The sequence below is a fragment of the Salvelinus namaycush genome, unplaced genomic scaffold (assembly GCF_016432855.1).
Source record: "Salvelinus namaycush isolate Seneca unplaced genomic scaffold, SaNama_1.0 Scaffold583, whole genome shotgun sequence".
NCBI classification, from domain to species: domain Eukaryota; kingdom Metazoa; phylum Chordata; class Actinopteri; order Salmoniformes; family Salmonidae; genus Salvelinus; species Salvelinus namaycush.
Window position 1 is genome coordinate 67,501 of NW_024061290.1, and position 20,849 is coordinate 88,349.

At 47.2% G+C, this 20,849-nt stretch overlaps 1 protein-coding gene across 6 annotated transcripts in view; it reads left to right on the forward strand.

Annotated features, from left to right (window-relative positions):
* LOC120041942 (protein MTSS 1-like) overlaps nucleotides 1-20,849 on the forward strand; it is a 60,851-nt gene that overhangs the window by 15,326 nt on the left and 24,676 nt on the right. For 4 of the 6 annotated variants that reach the window (XM_038986810.1, XM_038986811.1, XM_038986814.1 and 1 more), the window contains exons 4-7: nucleotides 7,160-7,317; nucleotides 9,543-9,650; nucleotides 15,036-15,133; nucleotides 19,761-19,986. In XM_038986810.1, coding sequence (XP_038842738.1) covers nucleotides 7,160-7,317; nucleotides 9,543-9,650; nucleotides 15,036-15,133; nucleotides 19,761-19,986 — 590 coding nt within the window. The remainder of the gene's footprint in view (nucleotides 1-7,159; nucleotides 7,318-9,542; nucleotides 9,651-15,035; nucleotides 15,134-19,760; nucleotides 19,987-20,849) is intronic. The other 2 variants (XM_038986812.1, XM_038986816.1) reach the window with 1 other exon arrangement.

A 20,849-nucleotide genomic window follows, 5' to 3' on the forward strand; every position in this document is an offset into this window, starting at 1 on the left:
ACAGTGTAGACATTGTTAATGTTGTAAATGACTATTGTAGCTGGAAACGACAGATTTTTTTATGGAATATCTACATAGGCGTACAGAGGCCCATTATCAGCAACCATCACTCCTGTGTTCCAATGGCACGTTGTGTTAGCTAATCCAAGTTTATCATTTTAAAAGGCTAATTGATCATTAGAAAACCCTTTTGCAATTATGTTAGCACAGCTGAAAACTGTTGTTCTGATTAAAGAAAGAATAAAACTGGCCTTCTTTAGACTAGTTGAGTATCTGGAGCATCAGCATTTGTGTGTTCGATTACAGGCTCAAAATGGCCAGAAACAAATAACTTTCTTCTGAAACTCGTCAGTCTATTCTTGTTATGAGAAATGAAGGCTATTCCATGCGAGGATTTGCCAAGAAACGGAAGATCTCCTACAATGCTGTGTACTACTACCTTCACAGAACAGCGCAAACTGGCCCTAACCAGAATAGAACGAGTGGGAGGCCCCGGTGCACAACTGAGCAAGAGGACAAGTACATTAGAATGTCTAGTTTGAGAAACAGACGCCTCACAAGTCCTCAACTGGCAGCTTCATTAAATAGTACCCGCAAAACACCAGTCTCAAAGTCAACAGTGAAGAGGCGACTCCGGGATGCTGGCCTTCTATGGCAGAGTTGCAAAGAAAAGGCCATATCTCAGACTGGCCAATAAAAATAAAAAGATTAAGATGAGCAAAAGAACACAGACACTGGACAGAGGAACAGGGACATTTATAAGTGAGCCCAAACTTTTGAACGGTAGTGTGTGTGTGTTTTAGTTGTCTTCCTTGGAGGGAGGGAGGGAGGGAGGGAGGGAGGGAGGGAGGGAGGGAGGGATGCTCTACTCACCTGGAACCTATGTTGTTTGGTATGATGTTTTCAACAGGCCCCAGACTTAGAGGGACAACTGGGATTCTGGGACATTTATCAGTCATATGAAGATAAGGGACTGAGGATAATCTCAGACTTGGAGGGAGGGAGGGAGGGAGGGAGAGTGAGGTAATGTACAGAGCTAACAGTAACAGAGAGGGAATGGACTTATAACTGCAGCCTCTCACTGAATATTTATGATTCCATACTGTATAGTATGAAAGGAGTTCACTCTCTAGTTGAATATTTATGATTCTATACTGTAGTTCACTCTAGTTTAATATTTATGATTCTATGCTGTACCGTATGAGGGGAGTTCTCTCTAGTTTAATATTTATGATTCTATACCGTAGTTCACTCTAGTTGAATATTTATGATTCTATACTGTAGTTCACTCTAGTTTAATATTTATGATTCTATACTGTAGTTCACTCTAGTTTAATATTTATGATTCTATACTGTAGTTCCCTCTAGTTTAATATTTATGATTCTATACTGTAGTTCACTCTAGTTTAATATTTATGATTCTATACTGTAGTTCACTCTAGTTGAATATTTATGATTCTATACTGTAGTTCACTCTAGTTTAATATTTATGATTCTATACTGTAGTTCACTCGAGTTGAATATTTATGATTCTATACTGGAATTCACTCTAGTTGAATATTTATGATTCTATACTGTAGTTCACTCTAGTTTAATATTTATGATTCTATACTGTAGTTCACTCTAGTTGAATATTTATGATTCTATACTGTAGTTCACTCTAGTTTAATATTTATGATTCTATACTGTAGTTCACTCTAGTTGTGGCCTAGTTTCATCTGATGGAAGAGCAGGCGGTGCTTATTAATCAGTTATAGAGCCTGTAAGCTGCCTTCTGTAACTGACCTATATCTCCAAGGCATCCAGTATTGACACACATGCTGTAACTAATGATAGTATGAGTTTCTCCTGTCTCTTAGTCCTCAGTTAGCCCCTGGATGAACAACACAGTCTGACAGTGAGACTGTAGTTTCTCCTGTCTCTTAGTCCTCAGTTAGCCCCTGGATGAACAACACAGTCTGACAGTGAGACTGTAGTTTATCCTGTCTCTTAGTCCTCAGTTAGCCCCTGGATGAGCAACACAGTCTGACAGTGAGACTGTAGTTTCTCCTGTCTCTTAGTCCTCAGTAGGCCCCTGGATGAACAACACAGTCTGACAGTGAGACTGTAGTTTATCCTGTCTCTTAGTCCTCAGTTAGCCCCTGGATGAGCAACACAGTCTGACAGTGAGACTGTAGTTTCTCCTGTCTCTTAGTCCTCAGTTAGCCCCTGGATGAACAACACAGTCTGACAGTGAGACTGTAGTTTCTCCTGTCTCTTAGTCCTCAGTTAGCCCCTGGATGAACAACACAGTCTGACAGTGAGACTGTAGTTTCTCCTGTCTCTTAGTCCTCAGTTAGCCCCTGGATGAACAACACAGTCTGACAGTGAGACTGTAGTTTATCCTGTCTCTTAGTCCTCAGTTAGCCCCTGGATGAGCAACACAGTCTGACAGTGAGACTGTAGTTTCTCCTGTCTCTTAGTCCTCAGTAGGCCCCTGGATGAACAACACAGTCTGACAGTGAGACTGTAGTTTCTCCTGTCTCTTAGTCCTCAGTTAGCCCCTGGATGAACAACACAGTCTGACAGTGAGACTGTAGTTTCTCCTGTCTCTTAGTCCTCAGTTAGTCCCTGGATGAGCAACACAGTCTGACAGTGAGACTGTAGTTTCTCCTGTCTCTTAGTCCTCAGTTAGCCCCTGGATGAACAACACAGTCTGACAGTGAGACTGTAGTTTCTCCTGTCTCTTAGTCCTCAGTTAGCCCCTGGCATGTGTGTGTTATCGATGACTCAGTATACAACATTCGATGATAGGAGGACTCAAATTGAGTGGGAGAGTTAACCTGTCCTGTCTGTTCTGCTCTGTCTCACTCCCTCCTCCTGTCCTGTCCTCCCCTGTCTAGCCCTGTCCTGTCTGTTCTGCTCTGTCTCACTCCCTCCTCCTGTCCTGTCCTCCCCTGTCTAGCCCTGTCCTTCTGTTCTGCTCTCTGTCTCACTCCCTCCTCCTGTCCTGTCCTCCCCTGTCTAGCCCTGTCCTGTCTGTTCTGCTCTCTGTCTCACTCCCTCCTCCTGTCCTGTCCTCCCCTGTCTAGCCCTGTCCTGTCTGTTCTGCTCTCTGTCTCACTCCCTCCTCCTGTCCTCCCCTGTCTAGCCCTGTCCTGTCTGTTCTGCTCTGTCTCACTCCCTCCTCCTGTCCTCCCCTGTCTAGCCCTGTCCTGTCTGTTCTGCTCTGTCTCACTCCCTCCTCCTGTCCTCCCCTGTCTAGCCCTGTCCTGTCTGTTCTGCTCTGTCTCACTCCCTCCTCCTGTCCTCCCCTGTCTAGCCCTGTCCTGTCTGTTCTGCTCTCTGTCTCACTCCCTCCTCCTGTCCTGTCCTCCCCTGTCTAGCCCTGTCCTGTCTGTTCTGCTCTGTCTCACTCCCTCCTCCTGTCCTCCCCTGTCTAGCCCTGTCCTATCTGTTCTGCTCTCTGTCTCACTCCCTCCTCCTGTCCTCCCCTGTCTAGCCCTGTCCTGTCTGTTCTGCTCTGTCTCACTCCCTCCTCCTGTCCTCCCCTGTCTAGCCCTGTCCTATCTGTTCTGCTCTCTGTCTCACTCCCTCCTCCTGTCCTGTCCTACCCTGTCTAGCCCTGTCCTGTCTGTTCTGCTCTGTCTCACTCCCTCCTCCTGTCCTGTCCTCCCCTGTCTAGCCCTGTCCTGTCTGTTCTGCTCTCTGTCTCACTCCCTCCTCCTGTCCTCCCCTGTCTAGCCCTGTCCTATCTGTTCTGCTCTGTCTCACTCCCTCCTCCTGTCCTACCCTGTCTAGCCCTGTCCTGTCTGTTCTGCTCTGTCTCACTCCCTCCTCCTGTCCTACCCTGTCTAGCCCTGTCCTGTCTGTTCTGCTCTGTCTCACTCCCTCCTCCTGTCCTCCCCTGTCTGTTATCAAACCAATGTGATAAACTCTCCAACCCTCTGCCCATGTTGTCTGGCTAGTCTGAAAGCTCTGCCAGAGGAGGGAATGGGTGTACAGGGTCACTGGGAGAGGAGGGAATGGGTGTACAGGGTCACTGGGAGAGGAGGGAATGGGTGTACAGGGTCACTGGGAGAGGAGGGAATGGGTGTACAGGGTCACTGGGAGAGGAGGGAATGGGTGTACAGGGTCACTGCCAGAGGAGGGAATGGGTGTACAGGGTCACTGGGAGAGGAGGGAATGGGTGTACAGGGCCACTGGGAGAGGAGGGAATGGGTGTACAGGGCCACTGGGAGAGGAGGGAATGGATGTACAGGGCCACTGGGAGAGGAGGGAATGGGTGTACAGGGTCACTGGGAGAGGAGGGAATGGGTGTACAGGGTCACTGCCAGAGGAGGGAATGGGTGTACAGGGTCACTGCCAGAGGAGGGAATGGGTGTACAGGGTCACTGGCTTCCTACCAACTGTTAGATACTGTGTTTGAGGCATTGCAGTAGCATGAACTTCTGATGCATGTTATCTAATGAATTATTGTCAGAGATTCATTCCTGTCCCAATGTTTGTCCCACGATAGGGTCTTGTGTGGGTATATTTTGGTTTGGTATGTTTCGGTATGGTTTGGTATGTTATGGTTTGGTATGGTTTGGGTTGGTATGTTTCGGTATGGTATGTTTCGGTATGGTTTGGGTTGGTTTGGTATGTTTCGGTATGGTATGGGTTGGTATAGTATGTTTCGGTATGGCATGGTATGTTTCGGTATGGTATGGTATGTTTCGGTATGGTATGGTATAGTATGTTTCGGTATGTATGGTATGTTTCGGGAATGGTTTGGTATGGTATGTTTCGGTATGGTTTGGGTTGGTATGGTATGGTATGTTTCGGTATGTTTTGGTTTGGTATGGTTTGGGTTGGTATGGTATGTTTCGGTATGGTTTGGTATGGTATGTTTCGGTATGGTATGGTTCGGTATGGTTTGGTATGGTATGTTTCGGTATGGTATGGTTCGGTATGGTTTGGTATGGTATGTTTCGGTATGGTATGGTTCGGTATGGTTTGGTATAGTATGTTTCGGTTTGGTTTGGGTATGGTATAGTATGTTTCGGTATGGGTTGGTGTGGTATGTTTCGGTATGGTTTGGGTTGGTATGGTATGTTTCGGTATGGTTTGGGTTGGTATGGTATGTTTAGGTATGGTATGGTTTGGTATGTTTCGGTATGGTATGGTTTGGTATGGTATGTTTCGGTATGGTATGGGTTGGTATGGTATGTTTCGGTATGGTTTGCGTATGGTATAATATAGTATGTTTCCGTATGGTATGGTATAGTATGTTTCGGTATGGGTTGGTATGGTATGTTTCGGTATGGTATTGTATGGTATGGTATGTTTCGGTATGGTATAGTATTTATTCGGTATGGTATGTTTCGGTATGGTTTGGTATGGTATAGTATGTTTCGGTATGGGTTGGTATGGTATGTTTCGATATGGTTTGGTATGTTTCGGTATGGTTTGGTATGGTATGATATGTTCCGGTATGGTATGGTATGTTTTGGTATGGTATGTTTCGGTATGGTATGCTATGTTTCGGTATGGTATGTTTCTGCATGGTTTGGTATGTTTCTGCATGGTATGGTATGGTATGGTATGTTCCGGTATGGTTTGCTATGTTTCGGTTTGGTATGTTTCTGCATGGTTTGGTATGTTGTCTGTGGCTTCAGGCAGAGGAAGCAGCAATCTGTCCCTTGTCATTGACACAGAGATACAGACATAACAAACACACACACACACACACACACACACACACACACACACACACACACACACACACACACACACACACACACACACACACACACACACACACACACACACTAACCTAACAGCAGCTAAAGCTCATTTTAACAACAAGCATAAGCTGTCATTTCATGCTCGTAATTACCCAGCATTATGGATAACACGCTCACCAAGAACACACACAGACACACACACACACACACACACACACACACACACACACACACACACACACACACACACACACACACACCAACATCCGACTGCCTTGAACACTGTGTAAAAACGGTGCATTCCATGGTCAGAGGGTAACACCAACAAGGGATGGACTTTTTTGACGAGAGCACTTTTCTGAGTCCAGGCAGCTCTCATAGAAATCACAGAGTAATTATATATCTTGTGAAAAGCTTTTCTTGGATCCTAGTTTTTTATGTAAAAGTATAGAGTAATTTTAACTGAAGGTGTCAATTTGAGTTTCCAGTTCCGGTCACGCTTCATCTCCTCTGATCGTTTCCCAAAATCCTAGAAAAGTTTAAATAGTTCTATAAACACAACATTTCTCCCATATTTCTCAGAGCGCTGGAACGGCAGCCAAACCAAAAGGGGAAATGTTTGGATTCCTGTATGGAAATATCATCCATCCATTTTGTTAAACGACTACTGAACAATCTTGAGTTTCCCAAAATGTCCCAAGTTACGTTCTCACTGCTCATTGAAGCACAACGATGCAGTCCTACGTTTGACTTACAGTAGCAGCCTATTCTGTTGCTGTCATCCACAAAGCCTCAGGGTAAAACCTCACTGTTGAGAAACATTTGACTTACATTTTCCTGCCTGGTTGTGACCTTGATGGGGGTCTGGGAGAGGCTGGTGACAAAAGGTTAGATAATACCCCTGGGTGGTGTGGCTGGCTGCTTCGGCCGAGTCCAGGAGGGAGAGAGATAGAGAGAGAAACAGAGAAACAGAAGGAGAGAGAGAGGGAGAGAAAGAGAGAGAAGGAGAGAAGGAGAAAGAGAGAGAAGGAGAGAAGGAGAAGGAGAGAGAAAGAGAGAGAGAAGGAGAGAGAGAGGGAGAGAGAAGGAGAAGGAGAGAGAAAGAGAGAGAGAAAGAGAGAGAGAAGGAGAGAGAGAGAGGGAGAGAAAGAGAGAGAGAGAGAGACAGAGACAGACGAAGGAGAGAGAGAGCTCAGGGAGGATAGTCTTCCAGTCTTCAAGGACAGGATAAAAAAACAGAAGCCCAGTAGTGATAAGTTACGATATGACACCATGACCTTTGTCCTCTAAGAGGTCATACATCATACCTACATTGCACATGGAAGAGTCACAAAAGAGCAGACTCCAAGCTAAAGCAAGGACCCTCAAATACATATTAGTCCCAGGTCTGTGGTGAAGAGCCCCCCAGTGTAATGTAGTAGCGGTATATTAACAGTAACGGTGTGTTCCAGGTCGAGGAGACGTCCAGCCCCAGCTGAACAGTGCCATGCAGGACGTCAGTGATAAATACCTGCTGCTGGAGGAGACGGAGAAACAGGCCGTCAGGAAGGCCCTCGTCGAGGAGAGGAGCAGGTTATGCACCTTCGTCTCCATGCTACGACCTGTCGTGGTGAGTCATAACATAACACACACACTAACACACAACACAGAGGTCAGAGGTCAGGCTAAGGCTGTGGTGGTGAGTCATAACATAACACACACACTAACGCACAACACAGAGGTCAGAGGTCAGGCTACGACCTGTCGTGGTGAGTCATAACATAACACACACACTAACGCACAACACATAGGTCAGAGGTCAGGCTAAGGCCGTGGTGGTGAGTCATAACATAACATACACACTAACACACACAACACAGAGGTCAGAGGTCAGGCTAAGGCCGTGGTGGTGAGTCCGTTGGCACTACACACAGCACCAACACAAACACAGAAACCGGAACAGAGCCGTAGGGCCTCACCATGGGAGATACTGTTCCTCATTAACACCCAGAGGAAATGTTCCTCATTAACACCCAGAGGAAATGTTCCTCATTAACACCCAGAGGAAATGTTCCTCATTAACACCCAGAGGAAATGTTCCTCATTAACACCCAGAGGAAATGTTCCTCATTAACACCCAGAGGAAATGTTCCTCATTAACACCCAGAGGAAATGTTCCTCATTAACACCCAGAGGAAATGTTCCTCATTAACACCCAGAGGAAATGTTCCTCATTAACACCCAGAGGAAATGTTCCTCATTAACACCCAGAGGAAATGGTCCTCATTAACACCCAGAGGAAATGTTCCTCATTAACACCCAGAGGAAATGTTCCTCATTAACACCCAGAGGAAATGTACCTCATTAACACCCAGAGGAAATGTTCCTCATTAACACCCAGAGGAAATGTTCCTCATTAACACCCAGAGGAAATGCTCCTCATTAACACCCAGAGGAAATGTTCCTCATTAACACCCAGAGGAAATGTTCCTCATTAACACCCAGAGGAAATGTTCCTCATTAACACCCAGAGGAAATGTTCCTCATTAACACCCAGAGGAAATGTTCCTCATTAACACCCAGAGGAAATGTTCCTCATTAACACCCAGAGGAAATGTTCCTCACTAACACCCAGCGGAAATGTTCCTCACTAACACCCAGAGGAAATGTACCTCACTAACACCCAGAGGAAATGTACCTCACTAACACCCAGAGGAAATGTACCTCATTAACACCCAGAGGAAATGTACCTCATTAACACCCAGAGGAAATATTCCTCATTAACACCCAGAGGAAATGTTCCTCATTAACACCCAGAGGAAATGCTCCTCATTAACACCCAGAGGAAATGCTCCTCATTAACACCCAGAGGAAATGCTCCTCATTAACACCGAGAGGAAATGCTCCTCATTAACACCGAGAGGAAATGTTCCTCATTAACACCCAGAGGAAATGTTCCTCATTAACACCCAGAGGAAATGCTCCTCATTAACACCGAGAGGAAATGCTCCTCATTAACACCGAGAGGAAATGTTCCTCATTAACACCCAGAGGAAATGTTCCTCATTAACACCCAGAGGAAATGTTCCTCATTAACACCCAGAGGAAATGTTCCTCATTAACACCCAGAGGAAATGTTCCTCATTAACACCCAGAGGAAATGTTCCTCATTAACACCCAGAGGAAATGTTCTTCATTAACACCCAGAGGAAATGCTCCTCATTAACACCCAGAGGAAATGCTCCTCATTAACACCCAGAGGAAATGTTCCTCATTAACACCCAGAGGAAATGCTCCTCATTAACACCGAGAGGAAATGCTCCTCATTAACACCCAGAGGAAATGTTCTTCATTAACACCCAGAGGAAATGTTCCTCATTAACACCCAGAGGAAATGCTCCTCATTAACACCCAGAGGAAATGCTCCTCATTAACACCCAGAGGAAATGTTCCTCATTAACACCCAGAGGAAATGCTCCTCATTAACACCGAGAGGAAATGCTCCTCATTAACACCCAGAGGAAATGTTCCTCATTAACACCCAGAGGAAATGTTCCTCATTAACACCCAGAGGAAATGTTCCTCATTAACACCCAGAGGAAATGTTCCTCATTAACACCCAGAGGAAATGTTCCTCATTAACACCCAGAGGAAATGTTCCTCATTAACACCCAGAGGAAATGTTCCTCATTAACACCCAGAGGAAATGTTCCATAAGAAGCACATTGCTGACGTTTCAGTTTAAGATGTTGTTGTTGTTGTTGTGATCAGTATGAGCAGGACGAGGACATCTCCATGATCAATGACATCACCTGGATAAATACAGGATCAATAAACACATTGTGATCCTTCCAGGATGAGGAGATCTCCATGCTAGGAGAGGTCACCCACCTCCAGACCATATCTGACGACCTCAAGATGCTGACCATGGACCCTCACAAGCTGCCCCCCGCCAGCGAACAGGTACCGTATCCCTGACCCTGACCGTATCCCTGACCCTGACCGTATCCCTGACCCTGACCGTATCCCTGACCCTGACCGTATCCCTGACCCTGACTGTATCCCTGACCCTGACCGTATCCCTGACCCTGACCGTATCTTTGACCCTGACCGTATCCCTATCCCTGACCCTGACTGTATCCCTGACCCTGACTGTATCCCTGACCCTGACCGTATCTTTGACCCTGACTGTATCCCTATCCCTGACCCTGACTGTATCCCTGACCCTGACCGTATCTTTGACCCTGACCGTATCCCTGACCCTGACCGTATCCCTGACCCTGACCGTATCTTTGACCCTGACTGTATCCCTATCCCTGACCCTGACTGTATCCCTATCCCTGACCCTGACCGTATCTTTGACCCTGACTGTATCCCTATCCCTGACCCTGACCGTATCTTTGACCCTGACTGTATCCCTATCCCTGACCCTGACCGTATCCCTGACCCTGACCGTATCCCTATCCCTGACTGTATCCCTGACCCTGACCGTATCCCTGACCCTGACTGTATCCCTGACCCTGACTGTATCCCTGACCGTATCCCTGACCCTGACCGTATCCCTGACCCTGACTGTATCCCTGACCCTGACTGTATCCCTGACCCTGACTGTATCCCTGACCCTGACCGTATCCCTGACCCTGACCGTATCCCTGACCCTGACTGTATCCCTGACCCTGACTGTATCCCTGACCCTGACCGTATCCCTGACCCTGACCGTATCCCTGACCCTGACCGTATCTTTGACCCTGACCGTATCCCTGACCCTGACTGTATCCCTGACCCTGACTGTATCCCTGACCCTGACCGTATCTTTGACCCTGACTGTATCCCTATCCCTGACCCTGACTGTATCCCTGACCCTGACCGTATCCCTGACCCTGACCGTATCCCTGACCCTGACCGTATCCCTGACCCTGACCGTATCCCTGACCCTGACTGTATCCCTGACCCTGACCGTATCTTTGACCCTGACTGTATCCCTATCCCTGACCCTGACTGTATCCCTGACCCTGACCGTATCCCTGACCCTGACCGTATCCCTGACCCTGACCGTATCCCTGACCCTGACCGTATCCCTGACCCTGACTGTATCCCTGACCCTGACCGTATCTTTGACCCTGACCGTATCCCTATCCCTGACCGTATCCCTGACCCTGACCGTATCCCTGACCCTGACCGTATCTTTGACCCTGACCGTATCCCTGACCCTGACCGTATCTTTGACCCTGACCGTATCCCTATCCCTGACCGTATCCCTGACCCTGACCGTATCCCTGACCCTGACCGTATCTTTGACCCTGACCGTATCCCTGACCCTGACCGTATCCCTGACCCTGACCGTATCCCTGACCCTGACCGTATCTTTGACCCTGACCGTATCCCTATCCCTGACCCTGACCGTATCTTTGACCCTGACCGTATCCCTGACCCTGACCGTATCCCTGACCCTGACCGTATCCCTGACCCTGACCGTATCCCTGACCCTGACCGTATCCCTGACCCTGACTGTATCCCTGACCCTGACTGTATCCCTGACCCTGACCGTATCCCTGACCCTGACTGTATCCCTGACCCTGACCGTATCCCTGACCCTGACCGTATCTTTGACCCTGACCGTATCCCTATCCCTGACCCTGACTGTATCCCTGACCCTGACCGTATCCCTGACCCTGACCGTATCTTTGACCCTGACCGTATCCCTGACCCTGACCGTATCCCTGACCCTGACTGTATCCCTGACCGTATCCCTGACCCTGACCGTATCCCTGACCCTGACCGTATCCCTGACCCTGACCGTATCCCTGACCGTATCCCTGACCCTGACCGTATCCCTGACCCTGACCGTATCCCTGACCGTATCCCTATCCCTGACCCTGACTGTATCCCTGACTGTATCCCTATCCCTGACCCTGACTGTATCCCTGACCCTGACCGTATCCCTGACCGTATCCCTGACCCTGACCGTATCCCTGACCCTGACTGTATCCCTGACTGTATCCCTGACCCTGACTGTATCCCTGACCCTGACCCTGACCCTGACTGTATCCCTATCCCTGACCCTGACTGTATCCCTATCCCTGACCGTATCCCTGACCCTGACCCTGACTGTATCCCTGACTGTATCCCTGACCCTGACCGTATCCCTGACCCTGACCGTATCTTTGACCCTGACCGTATCTTTGACCCTGACTGTATCCCTGACTGTATCCCTGACTGTATCCCTGACCCTGACCGTATCCCTGACCCTGACCGTATCCCTGACCCTGACCGTATCTTTGACCCTGACCGTATCTTTGACCCTGACTGTATCCCTGACTGTATCCCTGACCCTGACCGTATCCCTATCCCTGACCGTATCCCTGACCCTGACTGTATCCCTGACCCTGACCGTATCCCTATCCCTGACCCTGACTGTATCCCTGACCCTGACCGTATCCCTATCCCTGACCCTGACTGTATCCCTGACCCTGACCGTATCCCTGACCCTGACCGTATCTTTGACCCTGACTGTATCCCTGACTGTATCCCTGACCCTGACTGTATCCCTGACTGTATCCCTGACCCTGACCGTATCCCTGACCCTGACTGTATCCCTGACCCTGACCGTATCCCTGACCCTGACCGTATCTTTGACCCTGACCGTATCCCTGACCCTGACCGTATCCCTGACCCTGACCGTATCCCTGACCCTGACCCTGACTGTATCCCTATCCCTGACCCTGACTGTATCCCTGACCCTGACTGTATCCCTGACCCTGACTGTATCCCTGACCCTGACCGTATCCCTGACCCTGACTGTATCCCTGACCCTGACTGTATCCCTGACCCTGACTGTATCCCTGACCCTGACTGTATCCCTGACCCTGACTGTATCCCTGACCCTGACCGTATCTTTGACCCTGACCGTATCCCTATCCCTGACCCTGACTGTATCCCTGACCCTGACCGTATCCCTGACCCTGACCGTATCCCTGACCCTGACTGTATCCCTGACCCTGACTGTATCCCTGACCCTGACTGTATCCTTGACCCTGACCGTATCCCTGACTCTGACCGTATCCCTGACCCTGACCCTATCCCTGACCCTGACTGTATCCTTGACCCTGACCGTATCCCTGACCCTGACCGTATCCCTGACCCTGACTGTATCCCTGACTGTATCCCTGACCCTGACTGTATCCCTGACTGTATCCCTGACCCTGACCGTATCCCTGACCCTGACTGTATCCCTGACTGTATCCCTGACCCTGACCGTATCTTTGACCCTGACCGTATCCCTGACCCTGACCCTGACCGTATCCCTGACCGTATCCCTGACCCTGACCGTATCCTTGACCCTGACCCTGACCGTATCCCTGACCCTGACCGTATCCCTGACCCTGACCGTATCCCTGACCCTGACCCTGACCGTATCCCTGACCCTGACCCTGACCGTATCCCTGACCCTGACCGTGTCCCTGACCCTGACCGTATCCCTATCCCTGACCCTGACCCTGACCGTATCTTTGACCCTGACCGTATCCCTGACCCTGACCGTATCCCTATCCCTGACCCTGACCGTGTCCCTGACCCTGACCGTATCCCTGACCCTGACCCTGACCCTAACCCTGACCCTAACCCTGACCCTGACCCTGACCCTGACCGTATCCCTGACCCTAACCCTGACCCTTACTCATATCTGGCCCATGTGTTTCCTCCTGAGACTATAGGGTTCCATTTCATATCTGTCCCATGTGTTTCCTCCTGAGACTATAGGGTTCCATTTCATATCTGTCCCATGTGTTTCCTCCTGAGACTATAGGGTTCCATTTCATATCTGTCCCATGTGTTTCCTCCTGAGACTATAGGGTTCCATTTCATATCTGTCCCATGTGTTTCCTCCTCAGACTATAGGGTTCCATTTCATATCTGTCCCATGTGTTTCCTCCTGAGACTATAGGGTTCCATTTCATATCTGTCCCATGTGTTTCCTCCTGAGACTATAGGTTCCATTTCATATCTGTCCCATGTGTTTCCTCCTGAGACTATAGGGTTCCATTTCATATCTGTCCCATGTGTTTCCTCCTGAGACTATAGGGTTCCATTTCATATCTGTCCCATGTGTTTCCTCCTGAGACTATAGGGTTCCATTTCATATCTGTCCCATGTGTTTCCTCCTGAGACTATAGGGTTCCATTTCATATCTGTCCCATGTGTTTCCTCCTGAGACTATAGGGTTCCATTTCATATCTGTCCCATGTGTTTCCTCCTGAGACTATAGGGTTCCATTTCATATCTGTCCCATGTGTTTCCTCCTTAGACTATAGGGTTCCATTTCATATCTGTCCCATGTGTTTCCTCCTGAGACTATAGGGTTCCATTTCATATCTGTCCCATGTGTTTCCTCCTGAGACTATAGGGTTCCATTTCATATCTGTCCCATGTGTTTCCTCCTGAGACTATAGGGTTCCATTTCATATCTGTCCCATGTGTTTCCTCCTGAGACTATAGGGTTCCATTTCATATCTGTCCCATGTGTTTCCTCCTGAGACTATAGGGTTCCATTTCATATCTGTCCCATGTGTTTCCTCCTGAGACTATAGGGTTCCATTTCATATCTGTCCCATGTGTTTCCTCCTCAGACTATAGGGTTCCATTTCAGATCTGTCCCATGTGTTTCCTCCTGAGACTATAGGGTTCCATTTCATATCTGTCCCATGTGTTTCCTCCTGAGACTATAGGGTTCCATTTCATATCTGTCCCATGTGTTTCCTCCTGAGACTATAGGGTTCCATTTCATATCTGTCCCATGTGTTTCCTCCTGAGACTATAGGGTTCCATTTCATATCTGTCCCATGTGTTTCCTCCTCAGACTATAGGGTTCCATTTCATATCTGTCCCATGTGTTTCCTCCTGAGACTATAGGGTTCCATTTCATATCTGTCCCATGTGTTTCCTCCTGAGACTATAGGGTTCCATTTCATATCTGTCCCATGTGTTTCCTCCTGAGACTATAGGGTTCCATTTCAGATCTGTCCCATGTGTTTCCTCCTGAGACTATAGGGTTCCATTTCATATCTGTCCCATGTGTTTCCTCCTGAGACTATAGGGTTCCATTTCATATCTGTCCCATGTGTTTCCTCCTCAGACTATAGGGTTCCATTTCATATCTGTCCCATGTGTTTCCTCCTCAGACTATAGGGTTCCATTTCATATCTGTCCCATGTGTTTCCTCCTGAGACTATAGGGTTCCATTTCATATCTGTCCCATGTGTTTCCTCCTCAGACTATAGGGTTCCATTTCATATCTGTCCCATGTGTTTCCTCCTCAGACACTGATCTGTCATTGTTGTTCTGTCCTGTCAGGTGATTCTGGATCTGAAGGGCTCTGACTATAACTGGTCCTATCAGACTCCTCCCTCCTCCCCCAGCACCACTAGGTCCAGGAAGTCCAGTATGTGCAGGTAGGTGTCCTAGGACCAGAACTGCAAGTTTGGCACCTTTATCTATGCTGGGGGGCCTGTTCAGAACCTTCATATGGAAATGGGTCATCTCTAGTAGTCCCAGTATGTAGTGGTGTCTTGGACCAGAACCAGATCACATCCTGAATGTTTCATCTTTAACTGAACTGAAAAACAACCCTAGACCCATATTCACACAGAGATCCGATCTAGGATCAGTTTTGCCTACATTTTACATATTGAATAAGATTATATAGGCAGTGGGGACCTGATCCTACTCTTAGACGCCCTGAAGAAGACAGGCCCTGCCCCCCAGTGGTGGGTAGAGGAACTGCAGCCTGTTGGGACGTCGTATTACTGCCTAATCTTTTCACCTACTTGTTTCCTGGGGGAATTGAAAATAGTTCATTCATTTCACCCAGACTTGTAAATATATCATTGCGTGTGTTATGAATGTATAGATTTCAATTTTAAATGTCATTGTAATTTCACACGATCGTTCCAGCTGTTTCAATAGAATATGACTCATAATTCCGCCTCCACCTCGTGTCCTCCTATACATGGGTGTTGTTGTCGTCACGCTGGTTTGGTTTGTAAAACACTGTGATGTGACGCCTTGTTTTCATCTTGGGATGCGTTTCAGTTTGTAAAACACTGTGACGCCTTGTTTTCATCTTGGGATGCGTTTCAGTTTGTAAAACACTGTGACGCCTTGTTTTCATCTTGGGATGCGTTTCAGTTTGTAAAACACTGTGACGCCTTGTTTTCATCTTGGGATGCGTTTCAGTTTGTAAAACACTGTGATGTGACGCCTTGTTTTCATCTTGGGATGTGTTTCAGTTTGTAAAACACTGTGACGCCTTGTTTTCATCTTGGGATGCGTTTCAGTTTGTAAAACACTGTGACGCCTTGTTTTCATCTTGGGATGCGTTTCAGTTTGTAAAACACTGTGACGCCTTGTTTTCATCTTGGGATGCGTTTCAGTTTGTAAAACACTGTGATGTGACGCCTTGTTTTCATCTTGGGATGCGTTTCAGTTTGTAAAACACTGTGACGCCTTGTTTTCATCTTGGGATGCGTTTCAGTTTGTAAAACACTGTGATGCCTTGTTTTCATCTTGGGATGCGTTTCAGTTTGTAAAACACTGTGATGTGACGCCTTGTTTTCATCTTGGGATGCGTTTCAGTTTGTAAAACACTGTGATGCCTTGTTTTCATCTTGGGATGCGTTTCAGTTTGTAAAACACTGTGATGCCTTGTTTTCATCTTGGGATGCGTTTCAGTTTGTAAAACACTGTGATGTGACGCCTTGTTTTCATCTTGGGATGCGTTTCAGTTTGTAAAACACTGTGATGCCTTGTTTTCATCTTGGGATGCGTTTCAGTTTGTAAAACACTGTGATGCCTTGTTTTCATCTTGGGATGCGTTTCAGTTTGTAAAACACTGTGATGCCTTGTTTTCATCTTGGGATGCGTTTCAGTTTGTAAAACACTGTGATGTGACGCCTTGTTTTCATCTTGGGATGCGTTTCAGTTTGTAAAACACTGTGATGCCTTGTTTTCATCTTGGGATGCGTTTCAGTTTGTAAAACACTGTGATGCCTTGTTTTCATCTTGGGATGCGTTTCAGTTTGTAAAACACTGTGATGCCTTGTTTTCATCTTGGGATGCGTTTCAGTTTGTAAAACACTGTGACGCCTTGTTTTCATCTTGGGATGCGTTTCAGTTTGTAAAACACTGTGATGTGACGCCTTGTTTTCATCTTGGGATGCGTTTCAGTTTGTAAAACACTGTGACGCCTTGTTTTCATCTTGGGATGCGTTTCAGTTTGTAAAACACTGTGACGCCTTGTTTTCATCTTGGGATGCGTTTCAGTTTGTAAAACACTGTGATGTGACGCCTTGTTTTCATCTTGGGATGCGTTTCAGTTTGTAAAACACTGTGATGTCTTGTTTTCATCTTGGGATGCGTTTCAGTTTGTAAAACACTGTGACGCCTTGTTTTCATCTTGGGATGCGTTTCAGTTTGTAAAACACTGTGATGCCTTGTTTTCATCTTGGGATGCGTTTCAGTTTGTAAAACACTGTGATGCCTTGTTTTCATCTTGGGATGCGTTTCAGTTTGTAAAACACTGTGCTCTGACGCCTTGTTTTCATCTTGGGATGCGTTTCAGTTTGTAAAACACTGTGATGTCTTGTTTTCATCTTGGGATGCGTTTCAGTTTGTAAAACACTGTGACGCCTTGTTTTCATCTTGGGATGCGTTTCAGTTTGTAAAACACTGTGATGTCTTGTTTTCATCTTGGGATGCGTTTCAGTTTGTAATACACTGTGACGCCTTGTTTTCATCTTGGGATGCGTTTCAGTTTGTAAAACACTGTGCTGTGACGCCTTGTTTTCATCTTGGGATGCGTTTCAGTTTGTAAAACACTGTGATGCCTTGTTTTCATCTTGGGATGCGTTTCAGTTTGTAAAACACTGTGCTCTGACGCCTTGTTTTCATCTTGGGATGCGTTTCAGTTTGTAAAACACTGTGACGCCTTGTTTTCATCTTGGGATGCGTTTCAGTTTGTAAAACACTGTGATGCCTTGTTTTCATCTTGGGATGCGTTTCAGTTTGTAAAACACTGTGATGTGACGCCTTGTTTTCATCTTGGGATGCGTTTCAGTTTGTAAAACACTGTGACGCCTTGTTTTCATCTTGGGATGCGTTTCAGTTTGTAAAACACTGTGATGCCTTGTTTTCATCTTGGGATGCGTTTCAGTTTGTAAAACACTGTGATGTGACGCCTTGTTTTCATCTTGGGATGCGTTTCAGTTTGTAAAACACTGTGCTGTGACGCCTTGTTTTCATCTTGGGATGCGTTTCAGTTTGTAAAACACTGTGACGCCTTGTTTTCATCTTGGGATGCGTTTCAGTTTGTAAAACACTGTGATGTGACGCCTTGTTTTCATCTTGGGATGCGTTTCAGTTTGTAAAACACTGTGATGCCTTGTTTTCATCTTGGGATGCGTTTCAGTTTGTAAAACACTGTGATGCCTTGTTTTCATCTTGGGATGCGTTTCAGTTTGTAAAACACTGTGACGCCTTGTTTTCATCTTGGGATGCGTTTCAGTTTGTAAAACACTGTGATGCCTTGTTTTCATCTTGGGATGCGTTTCAGTTTGTAAAACACTGTGATGCCTTGTTTTCATCTTGGGATGCGTTTCAGTTTGTAAAACACTGTGATGCCTTGTTTTCATCTTGGGATGCGTTTCAGTTTGTAAAACACTGTGATGCCTTGTTTTCATCTTGGGATGCGTTTCAGTTTGTAAAACACTGTGCTCTGACGCCTTGTTTTCATCTTGGGATGCGTTTCAGTTTGTAAAACACTGTGACGCCTTGTTTTCATCTTGGGATGCGTTTCAGTTTGTAAAACACTGTGACGCCTTGTTTTCATCTTGGGATGCGTTTCAGTTTGTAAAACACTGTGATGTGACGCCTTGTTTTCATCTTGGGATGCGTTTCAGTTTGTAAAACACTGTGATGTGACGCCTTGTTTTCATCTTGGGATGCGTTTCAGTTTGTAAAACACTGTGACGCCTTGTTTTCATCTTGGGATGCGTTTCAGTTTGTTTACATGATTTAATTCAAGTTGAAGGATCCACAGATCCTCGTTAAAATGTCACTGTTGATGGTCGGTCAATGGACCCAACCATAAAGGCACATGTCTGTATCGCGACCACAGTCCAACTTGCTTGTAGTTGCACTGAGCATGATAGACGTTGATATGTGTATATTGTGGTAACGTTTATTATGATTTCATGCCTGGTTGTTTTAATTTGACTGGTTTGTTCACGGTCACTGCCTGCTGCATTGGTTTGGAGTGTTAACCCATTCACTGTCTGTCTGTCTCCCTGTGTCTGTCTCTCACCCTCCTGCCTGTTCCCCTGTCTGTCTCTCTACCTGTCTGTCTCTCTCTCCACCCGTCTGTCTCTCCACATGTCTGTCTCTGTCTGTCTGTCTGTCTGTCTGTCTGTCTGTCTGTCTGTCTGTCTGTCTGTCTGTCTGTCTGTCTGTCTGTCTGTCTGTCTGTCTGTCTGTCTGTCTGTCTGTCTGTCTGTCTGTCTGTCTGTCTGTCTGTCTGTCTGTCTGTCTGTCTGTCTGTCTGTCTGTCTGTCTGTCTGTCTGTCTGTCTGTCTGTCTGTCTGTCTGTCTGTCTGTCTGTCTGTCTGTCTGTCTGTCTGTCTGTCTGTCTGTCTGTCTGTCTGTCTGTCTGTCTGTCTGTCCGTCCGTCCGTCCGTCTGTCTGTCTGTCTGTCCACTCGTCTGTCTGTCTCTCCACCTGTCTGTCTGTCTCTCCACCTGTCTGTCTGTCTCTCCACCTGTCTGTCTGTCTCTCCACCTGTCTGTCTGTCTCTCTACCTGTCTTTCTCTCCACCTGTCTGTCTGTCTGTCTGTCTCTCCACCTGTCTGTCTGTCTCTCCACCTGTCTGTCTGTCTCTCCACCTGTCTGTCTGTCTCTCTACCTGTCTCTCTCTCCACCTGTCTGTCTGTCTCTCCACCTGTCTGTCTGTCTCTCCACCTGTCTGTCTCTCCACCTGTCTGTCTCTCCACCTGTCTGTCTGTCTCTCCACCCGTCTCACCCTAACAGCAGTCTGAACAGCGTAAACAGTAGTGACTCTCGCTCCAGCGGCACATCCCACTCTCACTCCCCCTCCTCCTCCTCCTGCTCCTCCCACTACGGCTACCGTAGCTCCACCCTGCCCCAGCAGGCCGCGGCACGACTGTCCTCCATGTCCTCCCACGACTCAGGATTCATCTCCCAGCCAGACACCTCCAAGTCACCATCACCCATGCCCCAGGAGACACTACCGCAGGTAAGACTGCACTACACTACACTATACTACACTACACTACACTACCAAGTGGTAAGACCCTACTATCTGTACACTGGATTCTATACCCTGAGATTAAACCTCCATACCTTGTGGAAGCGAATGGACAGTTTAGTTTAAGGCAGTGTCCTGTCCCAGGCTAACTGTATACGTCAACAATAAATATATTATGATCGATGGGTCCTCAAGTGGCCTTTGACCTCCTTATACATCATATGTGAGAGATAGTAGCCATCCCAGGTTGCTAGGATACCCTGCTCCTGAGGAGAGGGGCTTGGGGGAGGTCAGTACTGGGCTGGCTGTTCTACAGACCAGTCCTGTCAGTACCTCAGCTGAACTACCAGAGTCCTGGGGGAGGTCAGTACTGGGCTGGCTGTTCTACAGACCAGTCCTGTCAGTACCTCAGCTGAACTACCAGAGTCCTGGGTAGACAGATGATTCATCCGTCTGATCAGCTGAACACACATTGAACACACATCCACTTCTATTTACTCAGTCAGCTACAGATACAGTTTCCATCCAAGCCTCTCTGACTTCCTCTCTGACTTCCTCTCTGACTTCCTCTCTGAGCTCCTCTCTGACTTCCTCCCTGACTTCCTCCCTGACTTCATCTCTGACTTCCTCTCTGACTTCCTCTCTGACTTCCTCTCTGACTTCCTCTTTGGTAACAGTACATAAGCCTTGATCAAACTCTTCTGTAAAAACTCATCTGTCTGGGTGTGGATACGCTTTCTAGATGATTGAGGATATTATACTGCTGGTATAGTAGTCATTAAACCTCCTGATATTATGGTCAGGGGAGAGGTTGGTCCAGAAGACTACAGGGTCAGATAGTAGTCATTAAA